At 36.1% G+C, this 11,192-nt stretch overlaps 2 protein-coding genes across 8 annotated transcripts; both read left to right on the top strand.

Moving 5' to 3' along the window:
- Positions 1-899: 899 nt before the first annotated feature.
- On the top strand, positions 900-7,638 carry LOC110601826 (ARM REPEAT PROTEIN INTERACTING WITH ABF2). Of its 7 annotated transcripts, none has more exons than XM_021739161.2 (19): positions 901-1,493; positions 1,650-1,807; positions 2,375-2,547; positions 2,632-2,752; positions 2,828-2,902; positions 2,998-3,092; positions 3,290-3,368; positions 3,672-3,779; positions 4,274-4,402; positions 4,516-4,584; positions 4,807-4,866; positions 5,038-5,161; positions 5,293-5,432; positions 5,819-5,882; positions 6,004-6,083; positions 6,436-6,500; positions 6,580-6,697; positions 6,787-6,911; positions 7,368-7,638. In XM_021739161.2, the coding sequence occupies exons 1-19, from the start codon at positions 1,244-1,246 to the stop codon at positions 7,495-7,497; spliced, it is 2,163 nt and encodes a 720-aa protein (XP_021594853.1). In that variant the 5' UTR covers positions 901-1,243; the 3' UTR covers positions 7,498-7,638. The 7 variants fall into 7 exon arrangements, 6 of the variants coding, with proteins under 6 accessions (XP_021594853.1, XP_043806995.1, XP_021594854.1 ...); XM_021739162.2 differs by having other exon boundaries at positions 902-1,493; positions 3,293-3,368; XM_021739163.2 differs by having other exon boundaries at positions 903-1,493; positions 7,227-7,638.
- A 507-nt stretch (positions 7,639-8,145) lies between these two features.
- Positions 8,146-10,248, top strand: LOC110600815 (2-hydroxyisoflavanone dehydratase). The gene has a single exon (XM_043951062.1). The coding sequence runs from the start codon at positions 9,032-9,034 to the stop codon at positions 10,004-10,006; it is 975 nt and encodes a 324-aa protein (XP_043806997.1). The 5' UTR covers positions 8,146-9,031; the 3' UTR covers positions 10,007-10,248.
- Positions 10,249-11,192: the final 944 nt, after the last annotated feature.

Genomic DNA, 11,192 nt, shown 5'->3' with positions numbered 1-11,192 from the left:
GTTTTAGACTTTAATATAAACATAAAAAACATCAAGACTCATATAAAAAAAGTCATAACACCATTACCGAAAAAATTAGCTAGAAAATAAGTCTAATAGCCTAAAATTAAAATCTTAACTAGAAAAATTATTCGACGTTATAGTAGCTGCCGAGTAATTGCCATAGAACCGCAGGAGGAGGTACGTTGATACTAATATATTGGCTATCTCAAATAAATTGCAATTCCGTCAATCACAATGCAGTCATTTTAGCATACACATTGCAATTCAAAAATGGCTCAAGCCTTCAAATATCAGGTTTTTACCATGATCAACGAAAACCATGATTACATCATATTTGAAAGCTCGGTTGTTATTCTAAAAAAGCCTGGTTTTTAATTATTACCCCTTAAAAAGCGTAGGTCTCCTTATATACATTTAAAATAATAATATTTATTTATATTTTACCAGCAAATAATATTATGATCTGATTAAAAAAAATATTTATGCAAACACTAATGAGCAAATTATGGAGATGCTACATTGGTATTACCAGTCGTCTTTTCTTTTTTTTTTCATAAACTTTATATCATATGATATTATTTAAGACAAAGGAAATAAAAATATTCTATTAAGCATACTTACTTTTTTTTTAAAATTAAGAAAAACATAGTTAATAAAATTAAAATAGCAAATTTAATATTACTTTTCTTAATATGTCATTCAGTTATAATATTTTTTATCTTTTAAATTTTAATTAATTTTACATTTTTCTATGTATATTAAACAAAAATATATTAATAAAATGCGTGGTGGCATAGGTGAAATATATAATTTAACTCTAGTAAAATTTTTGAATCTAAATTATGGTTAATGTATTTTAAAAAGTAGAATCCTCAATTTGCATCCACTCACCTTAGAGTGCGCGTGTTAGCATATCGCATAGTTGTCCACATTTTTTCCGGCGGGAATGTAAGTTAGACGTTTCCCCCAAATGAAAAGCAGGTGAGGCGTGTAGGTGTAGCTTCAGTTTTCACCCTTCCAGTTCTAAAACCAGAAAATCCGATACATTCAATTTTCCCACCGGAGAAGAAAACAAAAGAAAATCGAGAAAGTTACTCTTCAGCTTGCCTTTTTTTTTCCCCCACCTAAATTCCCATAATGCCCCCGGTCTCTCAATCTTTCAATCTATTCGACAAAATTCCCGTTTCTGTTTAGCCTCTTTCTGTCGGTCTATCTCAATCTCCGCGCGTTCCAGCTGTTGATGGAGCCGCAGAGGAGCCAAGATCAGAGTCTCTCCGAGAGGAAGGGACAGAAGCGGAAACTGGAGGAAGAGATAGAAGAGAAGCAGCGAGAGATCTCAGCTGCGGTCCCCTTCGGCGATGCGCGTGAAGCACTTTTATACGAGGTGACTGCGCAGGTAAATATCCTTAACTCGACCTTCTCTTGGAACGAGGCCGATCGGGCAGCTGCCAAGCGCGCCACTCACGTCCTTGCAGAGTTCGCCAAAAACGGTAATTCCTCCACCTCTCTCGTCCTATATATTTCATTTCTTGAACCGACAGACTGTACTTTTCTGAAATCAAGATCTCTCTTTATGTTTTAGTGTTCTTTTGCATGTGTTGCTTATAGATTGAAAAGTGTTGTTTTTGGTGGTCATTGTTTTCCAGAGGAATTAGTGAACGTAATTGTTGAAGGAGGTGCAGTTCCAGCTCTTATCAAGCATCTTCAAGCGCCTTACACGAATGAAGCTGACCGTAATCCGAAACCGTTTGAGCACGAGGTGGAAAAGGGGAGTGCTTTCGCTCTAGGACTGCTTGCCGTCAAGGTCACTACTTCTATGTTCTTTTCCTGCCTATTTTTATATTTAAGATTTACATGTTTTAGTAGCATCTTTAGTTTTGAGGTTTCAGTTCCTGTCCAGCGAAGTTCAATCATGCTTGGAAGTTACCTCCATTTCAACAGTTATGCTATGGTCTTAGTTATATATATAAATTTAAATAGAGAATTTTCTACATAGAGAATTTCATGCGGACTTGATATATTGTGGATAGTCTTTGTAATTTTTTAGATGCGGCTACAAATCTGATATGCCTTCTATTGAATAAAACAGTCAGTATCCTTCCCATTGTTCCGTTGCATGAAAGTTCTAGTTGCCTGTGGTATGCGTTCATCTCTTGTTTTTAACATTTGCAAGAATATTATATGAATAATATGCACCTATAAGCACAACCATGACAATGTGATCTGAAAAATGAAGCTAAGACATGCAAACAACGGTGGCATATCAAGCATATATATTTTTTAAGAAATGCTCTGGACGTGATCTAATTAAAATTTTATTTTTCCTCCATACTAAACGCTAATTCTGCTTTTACATCTTTCCTGTCAACAGCCAGAGCATCAGCAACTCATAGTTGATGCTGGCGCTCTGTCACTTCTTGTGGACCTGTTGAAGAGGCACAAGGATGGTTCTAGTTCTCGGGCAGTAAATAGTGTAATTAGAAGGGCAGCTGATGCTATCACCAATCTAGCTCATGAGAACAGCAGCATTAAGACACGTGTTAGGTTTGCTCATTCTGGTGGTAATTTTGTTTCGATTTCTGATTGAACACTGTTCTCTTCTTATCTTCATTATAATTGGTCTTACAGGGTGGAAGGTGGGATTCCTCCTCTGGTTGAGTTGCTTGAATTCACTGACACAAAGGTGCAAAGGGCTGCTGCTGGGGCACTACGCACTCTGGCTTTCAAGAATGATGAGAATAAAAAGCAGGTGATAAACCTTGATTTGGAAGTTGGACTTATAAGGTTGAGTCTAGTATCAGTAAACAAGACTTTGATTCTGCAGATTGTTGAATGTAATGCTCTTCCCACCCTCATTCTAATGCTACGGTCCGAGGATGCTGCTATACACTATGAAGCTGTATGTCATGTGATGTGAATTTTGAATTTTTCATTTATGTGGAATTTTATTGTCATGAAAAAAACAATCTCATTCGAAAACGTCAATTTCTTCAGGTTGGTGTGATAGGAAATCTGGTGCATTCATCCCCAAGTATAAAGAAAGAAGTACTTGCTGCTGGTGCTCTGCAACCTGTTATTGGCTTACTTAGGTTTGTCAAATCCTGTTTTTTTTTTTTTTGGCACCCTTGAAATGCCTTTCCATTTGTTTTGACCGCGCGTGGACATTGTTCATTCTTTAAATTTTTTGTGCATATTTATGTTTTAATGCCAGTTATATTATTTTCCTCATTTGAAGATTTTTTTTAAAAAAAACTTATTTTGCAATTTATCATTTATTTCACGGAAGCAGTTCCTGCTGCTCTGAGAGCCAGAGGGAGGCTGCTTTGTTACTTGGACAATTTGCTGCAACAGACTCCGATTGCAAGGTAGAGTTAAACTTGCCTTGTTTTCCTTTCCTTGAGGGAATTATGCACTTTCTACAGCTATTGTTGACAAAAAAGAATGAAGAAATAAATACTATCCATTATTTCTAGTTTCTAAGTATTTGTTTCCAGCAGTTTATGTTATAAACAAAAGAGTTTACTTTTTTATATCGATGGATGGATTGATAACTCAATCACCCTTGCCCTGCCAGAAAAAAAAAAAAAAAGAAGAAGAAGAAAACATACACACCACCACCAACAACAACCACCTTTTCTGCTTTAGATTAAAAGCATGATGTTTTTTAGGTTCACATTGTACAAAGGGGTGCAGTTCAACCTTTGATAGAGATGCTTCAGTCTCCAGATGTACAGCTGAGAGAAATGTCAGCCTTTGCACTGGGGAGGTTGGCACAGGTTATATTCTCTCTCTGATGCATTCTTCATTTTCATCAAAGGTTAGAGATCCTAATGAGATTATGAAACAGCTACAGCCTTCTTGCCTGTGGATATTTATTTATTTAGCTGAATAAATGATATGGAAATGACACAGAGGAGGAAAGTAGTATGGATATTTTTTTTGCAAGTTTTGAATATTGATATTCAATTGGTCGCAAATAAAGCTGAACGATCAATTTAGCTGACCCCAACTTGCTTGGGATTAAGTCTTAATTGTTGCTATTGTTGATTATAAAAGATATTAATTTTTGAAAAGGAAAAATTTGAGAAAATGTATTTTGTATATTTGCTTTGCATAGATGTAAAAGCATGTTTCTTTGCCATTTTAGCTTACCCATGTAGGCTTTACACATAAATTGTGCATTTCTGTACTTCCTCACTACATTGGCCAATTCAGCTGAATTCTGGTTGGATGGTTCTTTTTAGCTTGAAGTTTTCTTTTTTGCTTGCAGGACTCGCATAATCAAGCTGGTATAGCTCATAATGGTGGTTTAGTGCCACTACTGAAGCTTCTGGATTCAAAAAATGGATCTCTTCAACATAATGCTGCATTTGCCCTATATGGTCTTGCCGACAATGAGGTAAGCTATAGGTTATGAGTTCCGATGAATGCAAGGACCCTAATCCCAGAATATATTTGAGAGTTAGCCTTTTAACTTGATACAGTCTTATTGTTCATTCATTTTTCCTATAGGATAATGTGTCCGATTTTATTAGGGTGGGAGGTGTCCAGAAGCTGCAGGATGGGGAATTTATTGTTCAAGTATGTTCATTAATTATTTCATCGTTTATAATCTCAACAGTTTAATATAGCTGTTATGATTAGTCTCCTTTATGTGCCTAATCCATGTTGCTGATTCTATTTTGCTTTAACTACATGGTAGCTTGAAAGCATGAATTCATGCAGGAACCTAGATGTTTACCAGTTCATGCTCTTTTTCTGGACCTTCCACGAACAATTAACGATTAATAATCACACTTGCAGGCAACAAAAGATTGTGTATCAAAGACTTTGAAAAGATTAGAGGAGAAGATTCACGGACGAGTGAGTTTTCTCTCTTTATCCTTTTATTGGCTCTCGCAATATCTAGTCCTCTCTCTCTCTCCTCTTTTATTATCTCTAACTATATTTTGTCTGTTGAAACTGTCATGGTGTTTTTCCTTTTACCAAATCAGGGTTAACCCTATATTTGTGTTCTATACATTTCTTCTGTAGGTTCTAAACCATTTGTTATATCTAATGCGTGTAGCAGAGAAAGCTGTCCAACGACGTGTTGCTTTAGCTCTTGCACATCTTTGTTCCCCAGATGATCAGAGAACCATATTCATTGATAACAATGGCATGCCATATTCTTCCTAGTTCTCCCTGTTTTCAAATTTAAAATAGAAAAATGAAATCATTGGATTGGAATAGTGTTTATCAACTTAAGATGATCATGCTGGTGAGCGATTGCTGATCTTTCTAATGCAGGATTGGAGTTGCTGCTTGGTCTCCTAGGCTCTACAAGCCCAAAGCAACAAATTGATGGCGCTGTCGCTCTCTACAGGTTGGCAAATAAAGCAATGTCTCTCTCCCCTGTGGATGCAGCCCCACCTTCTCCAACACCACAGGCGAGTTTGCTATCCAACACCACTAGGTTTATTTTATTCAGTTTTTTTATGATGTGACATCATAAATTCAAGTTGAATGTTAATATATAAATCCACATATTTGAAGAAAGCAGATATTTATTGTAATAAGGTCCTTGGTTTACCAATTTATTATTTGTGATCATAATTATCCCTTGAACTTTGTTCCATCCTTAGGTTTTTAGGCAAGGATATAGGTGGACGAAATTTCAAAAAATAAAAACAGTTGGAGATTTGGTATAACAATTTATTAGTATTATTTGCTTGTTCTGTGTTGACTTCTAAATGTGACAAGGATGCATACTTTTTTTCCTTTTTGTTATGTTATTTTGAAAGTCATGCATATGATAACATCTTTCTTCATGCAGGTATATTTGGGGGAGCAGTATGTAAACAATTCTACTTTGTCTGATGTTACCTTTCTGGTCGAAGGTTGTAAATGAAAATTATTTGATAGTTACCTTCTGTGAATTTTTGTCTTGTAGCCTGCTAGTATATTAGATTTGTTAGCATGAACTCTCTCTTACGAAATCATATTATTTGTGCTCTGCAGGTAGACGGTTCTGTGCCCATAGAATTTGCCTGCTTGCTTCTTCAGATGCATTTCGTGCAATGTTTGATGGAGGCTACCTGGTGAGTAAGCTTGTCAGAATGTCAGTCGTGATTTCATCAAACATTCCCCTTGGGCCCTTTTTTAGGGTCAAGGCCCAGAAAGGGGGCAACAGATGGTTGCTTTTTTATTTTCTTGCAACTCTGGAGTCTGAATTGAATCCAGTGGGATAATATACTGACTGACCTTTGTTTCAGATAATTACAGAGGTTACTATGCATTTAGTTGTTGCCAACCCCAGAGTTGGTCTTCTTTATGACTTTGTTGTTTAAGCAGTACTTGAAGGAGGAGGAAGATGGTTGGGATGACATTCATATCATATGTGCTATATGCATTTTTTTTGTCTGAAAAAATTTTTCTTGGCATGTGTCACAGGAGAAGGATGCAAGGGATATTGACATTCCAAACATTAGATGGGAGGTTTTTGAGTTGATGATGAGGTTTGATGAATTGCAAATTTCATGGTTTCTTAAACAAGTCTCTTCAGATTGTTTATTTAATAGGTTTTATTTTCAACAGATTCATTTACACAGGATCAATAGATATTTCATTAGATATTGCACAAGATCTGCTAAGGGCTGCAGATCAGTATCTTTTGGAGGGGCTTAAGAGACTCTGTGAATATACAATAGCACAGGTGAGCTTTGAAGGCTTGTCCACGTGTGAATGTGATCTGCTTCCGAACTTAAAATGAAAATCTAATGACTGTTTCTCTCTCTCTCTCAGGATATATCACTGGAAAATGTTGCGAGCATGTATGAACTTTCAGAAGCTTTTCATGCTATTTCGTTGAGGCACACATGCATTTTGTTTATCTTGGAGCATTTTGATAAATTGAATGCTAAGCCCAGGTAACATGTCCCTCTTAATCCATTATTTTCCTGTTCTCTTTAATACTCCTTCCTGTCCGTGAGTTGGTACTACTAATGTTAAGGCCAAGTGGTACCTTAAGTGCTAGCAATCCCCTAATACATACATGAAAAATGACAAAATTTAGGATCAACCATTCCTTCTACGTCACTAGTTATACGGTTTTAACATCCTTTGTGAGATTTCTGAGTGAGAAACAGTGCAATAGTTCTGTAAGATCCTAAAGAAATCTCACTCCCTTTGTAGAATGAGAAATTATGGTGGTGGAAATTTATTTTGTGTGCTGAAATTTGCAGGCACTCCCATTTGATCCAGCGTATTATACCTGAGATTCGGAATTACTTTGCCAAAGCACTTACCAAAATTAACCCACGTAACTTGCGGTTGTAGATTGCTGGTATTTGATTCTTGATCTCTAACTAGATAACATTGTACAGATTGGTAGATCTCATCGATGTCAAGCCATTTGAAGGTTCTTATAGGATGGTTAATATGGCTCATAATCTTCCCCAATACCAGAGTGCTGTTCCACGTGTATACATTGTAACATTGTTTCCATTTTCTTGAATGTTGATCGGCATGTTCTTCACCGACATTATTGTTGCCATGTATTGTTATGTATTCTGTGTAAGAGTTGATTTCTCTGGGGCAGAATTTCAGGTCCAAAATCTAAACCTCATTAACGGCTCGTGTGGTTTAATATGTTTAGTGCTAGCTTTGTGTGAAGATAGCCACACCCAAAAAGAAAAGAAAAAACCTTACTTTTTAAATAATACTATTTTTGAAGGTGACGTTCCCTAGCATTCCCATTCCCAAATTGGATTGAACATTTTTCATTACAGAAGCAAAATTTTTTGGTGTTTTAGATCTGTTTGATACTGAATTTCAATTGAAAAAAGAAGTTTTAGAACTATAATCTTATATGTTCGTTGAAAGAAAATTAAAAAATTAAGAAGTTGTTTTATTATTTTAACATTCTTATAATCAGAATACGTTCATATATGGTAAATTAATTTTAAATACTTTATATATTTTTTTGAAAAATATAACTAATATCAACTGTGATGGGAGCGTCCCGCGGAATTTTCGTCTAGTGGTTTCTAGATCGGTTCCAAATAAAAACAAATTTGCCAGTTTTCCTTCTTCATAGGTTATTATTTTATTTTATTTTATTTTATTTTTGTCCTGAACGGCGAACAAGGCATGGGGGACAATCTACGCCAGTTTTTCAACTCAGAGAGAATGGACTGCCACAGGGAAACTCGTCATCGTATGAATCAACGTGGCATCTCTATGAACGGGTGTGTTGCGTCCAGAAAAATTAATTAATAGATCGTGCAAATGTGTAGGATGGCAGTTGGTCTATTGATAACAGATTGTCTTATCTTGGCTGCCCCGTAGAGCCTCCAACGATGACCGACGCGTTGCAGTACACCCTCATATGTGCCACAAATCATATAACCCTTATAAAAACTGAAAACTCCATTAACATGTGGTTTAACCAGGACTAATGTAGTGTTTTTTGAGACGCAGTATTAATATATATACAGTTTACGATAAATTTAGGTTCAACTAAAACTACTGAGAGTTGAAGTATATGCTAATTATGAGATGTTAAGTGCATTTGTTTGGTGGTAAGCCAATCACGAGGAGGTACTATGAGAAAGGTGGCAATCTGAGAAAAGAGAGCACTTCTTTTTGACCGGAGACTGATTAGGTAATGCTTTAATCATTAAAGCAATTTTTTTTTTCTGTAATAATCCTACTTTTAAACTTTATACAAGTCTGTCTCCCACTCAAGAGTGGAGATTTCCATTATACTATCGGGTTTATTGCGTTCTGTTTAGTTCAAAGCTTAATTGTTATTTTCCACCCCAGAAATAGTTTTTTTTTTTCGGAAAAAAAATTTGTTGGATGGCTTTTTAGCCCGCTCAAATAAGTGAAACTGATTAATAGACAGGTTAACGATTCGTCTCATGGTGAAAACATTGATATTCACGACGCTCAGAAATTTGAGGTGAGCGCAATTATAAATTGCAGACATTTCAATCGATCAACGATCCTCGTGCCCTTTGTTTTTAGACCTTTCTCAGGCATACCGATGAGTTCCATTGACAAGGAAGTAGAGGTTGAGATAGCCCCTTTTGTCAGAGTTTACAAGGATGGCTCTGTGGAACGACTAATGGGAGCTCCAATTGTGCCTCCGTCATCTCAAGACCCAGAAACCGGTGTCTCATCCAAAGACGTCACCATCTCACAGAACCCTCCCATCTCAGCAAGACTCTACCTTCCAAAACTCATTGAACCCACTCAACAAAAGCTCCCTATTTTGGTCTACTTTCATGGTGGAGGCTTCTGCATCGATTCTGCCTTCTCTTTAAACGAAACCAAATACATGAACCGTTTGGTTTCTCAAGCCGAAGTCGTTGCTATCTCAGTAGAGTACAGGTTAGCCCCCGAACATCTTCTCCCTACTGCTTATGAAGACTGCTGGGCTGCCCTTCAATGGGTGGCATCGCACTTTGCCGATAAGGGGATTAATACTAAAGACCCGTGGATATCAAATTATGGTGATTTTGGGAGACTTTATATCGGTGGTGATAGCGCAGGGGCCAACATCGCTCACAATTTAATCATGCGAGCTAGCAATGAAGCATTGCCTGGAGATGTCAAGATTTTGGGTGCTTATCTCACCCACCCTTACTTCTGGGGCGCAGAACCAGTAGGTTCAGAATGCAGAGAAGAACGCGAGAAGCTGGTAACGAACTTGCTTTGGGCTCTGGTATATCCGTCGGCTCCTGGTGGCATTGACAATCCAATGATGAACCCAGTTGCTTTAGGAGCCCCAAACTTGGCTGGACTTGGGTGTTCTCGGTTGCTAATCAGTGTTGCTGAAAAGGATTTGCTGAGAGATAGGGGTATTTTGTACTATGAAGCAGTGAAGGAAAGTGGATGGAAAGGAGAGGTGGAATTCAACGAGGCAGAGGGAGAAGGTCATGCTTTTCATATTCTGAATTGTGAGACTGAGAGTGCTAAGAATTTGATCAAAAGCTTGGCTTCTTTTTTGCTAAAGTGAAAGATCCTTGGCTATTCGGATGCAGGGTATGTCAATAAATAAGCATAGACGCTAGACAATTTCCTGTTTCTTTATATTATGTGTGGCCCTTTTCTGTTATTCCCTCCCTTCTTCAGCTTGGAATCTGATTGTGTTTGTGGTTGAAATTTAGTGTAGTAGTTATTAGGATGTGTTTCATGTTGCGATCGTTCTCCTTTCAAACCAGGAAATAAGATCTCTAAAGCCTTGAAATTTATATTTCACAGAATTGTATGAAAATGCTTAATCTTACGCTGTTAAAGGTTCAATCTATGAAAACAAGGTTTACATTGATTGATAAAATAACCTTTCAAATTAGCAAGGAAGCAGCTGGTGAGCTTGTGATGAGAGATTGAGACTTTGGAGTGAAACTTTTGGGTGCTTTTAGATACAAATCAGTTAGCTGATATAGTTAACTTATTCAGATTCCAAATTATGTAATTTTGTACTTTGTTATTTTTAGATTATCGGCTGTTTTATTGGAAATCTAATTTCTTGTCGTAGTTGTTATGACAATATTGAAAGTATGGTAAAAAGTTGATTTTCCTTATTTTATAAGCAAGTTGTACCTCTACTATAAAAATGCAGATTTGTCAAAGCTAGGGATGTAAGCCGTGGGGTACCCGCGAAAATTAAACTATCCGAATCCAAATCCAATTTATATTAATAATATTCGAACCCGTTTCGAATCTGATTAAAAATTAATTTAAATTATTCGAATCCGTTCTAAACTCGATTATTATTATCCGAATAAAATCTGAACCGTTTAATCTTATATATTTTAATTAATAATTTATATAAAAAATATTTTTCATTAATAATTTTCTTTTAAAAAATATTTGGGAAGTGAAAATGAAAATATATAAAATATTTAAATTTAAATTTTTAAATAAAAATATATAAAAAAATTTATAAATATTATTATAAAATATATTTTTTATATTAAATTAATTATTTATATAAACCGGTTCAGATAGTGGGTATCTGTACATAAAACCGAATCCGATCTGAACTCGCAACGGATATTATTTTTAAAATCCGAACCTATCTCAAATCCAATTATAACTATCCAAATATATTCTATTAGGTTTCGGTCGGATCGGTACCCAAAAACACTGGATACATTGCCATCCCTGGTCAAAGCTAAAAGATCAATCTTTCCTTCTCA

This window comes from Manihot esculenta, chromosome 15 (genome assembly GCF_001659605.2).
Source record: "Manihot esculenta cultivar AM560-2 chromosome 15, M.esculenta_v8, whole genome shotgun sequence".
Taxonomy (NCBI): Eukaryota; Viridiplantae; Streptophyta; class Magnoliopsida; order Malpighiales; family Euphorbiaceae; genus Manihot; species Manihot esculenta.
Note: the sequence above shows the minus strand (reverse complement) of the source record. Positions and strands in the feature narration are given on the sequence as shown.

Excerpts from the sequence above, each read along its gene's own strand:
- LOC110600815 (XM_043951062.1), top strand. The coding sequence starts at position 9,032 with ATGAGTTCCATTGACAAGGAAGTAGAGGTTGAGATAGCCCCTTTTGTC.
- LOC110601826 (XM_021739161.2), top strand. The coding sequence starts at position 1,244 with ATGGAGCCGCAGAGGAGCCAAGATCAGAGTCTCTCCGAGAGGAAGGGA. Across the intron at positions 3,093-3,289 it reads CCTGTTATTGGCTTACTTAG|CAGTTCCTGCTGCTCTGAGA; the intron begins GTTTGTCAAATC and ends ATTTCACGGAAG. Across the intron at positions 4,403-4,515 it reads ATGGTCTTGCCGACAATGAG|GATAATGTGTCCGATTTTAT; the intron begins GTAAGCTATAGG and ends TTTTTCCTATAG.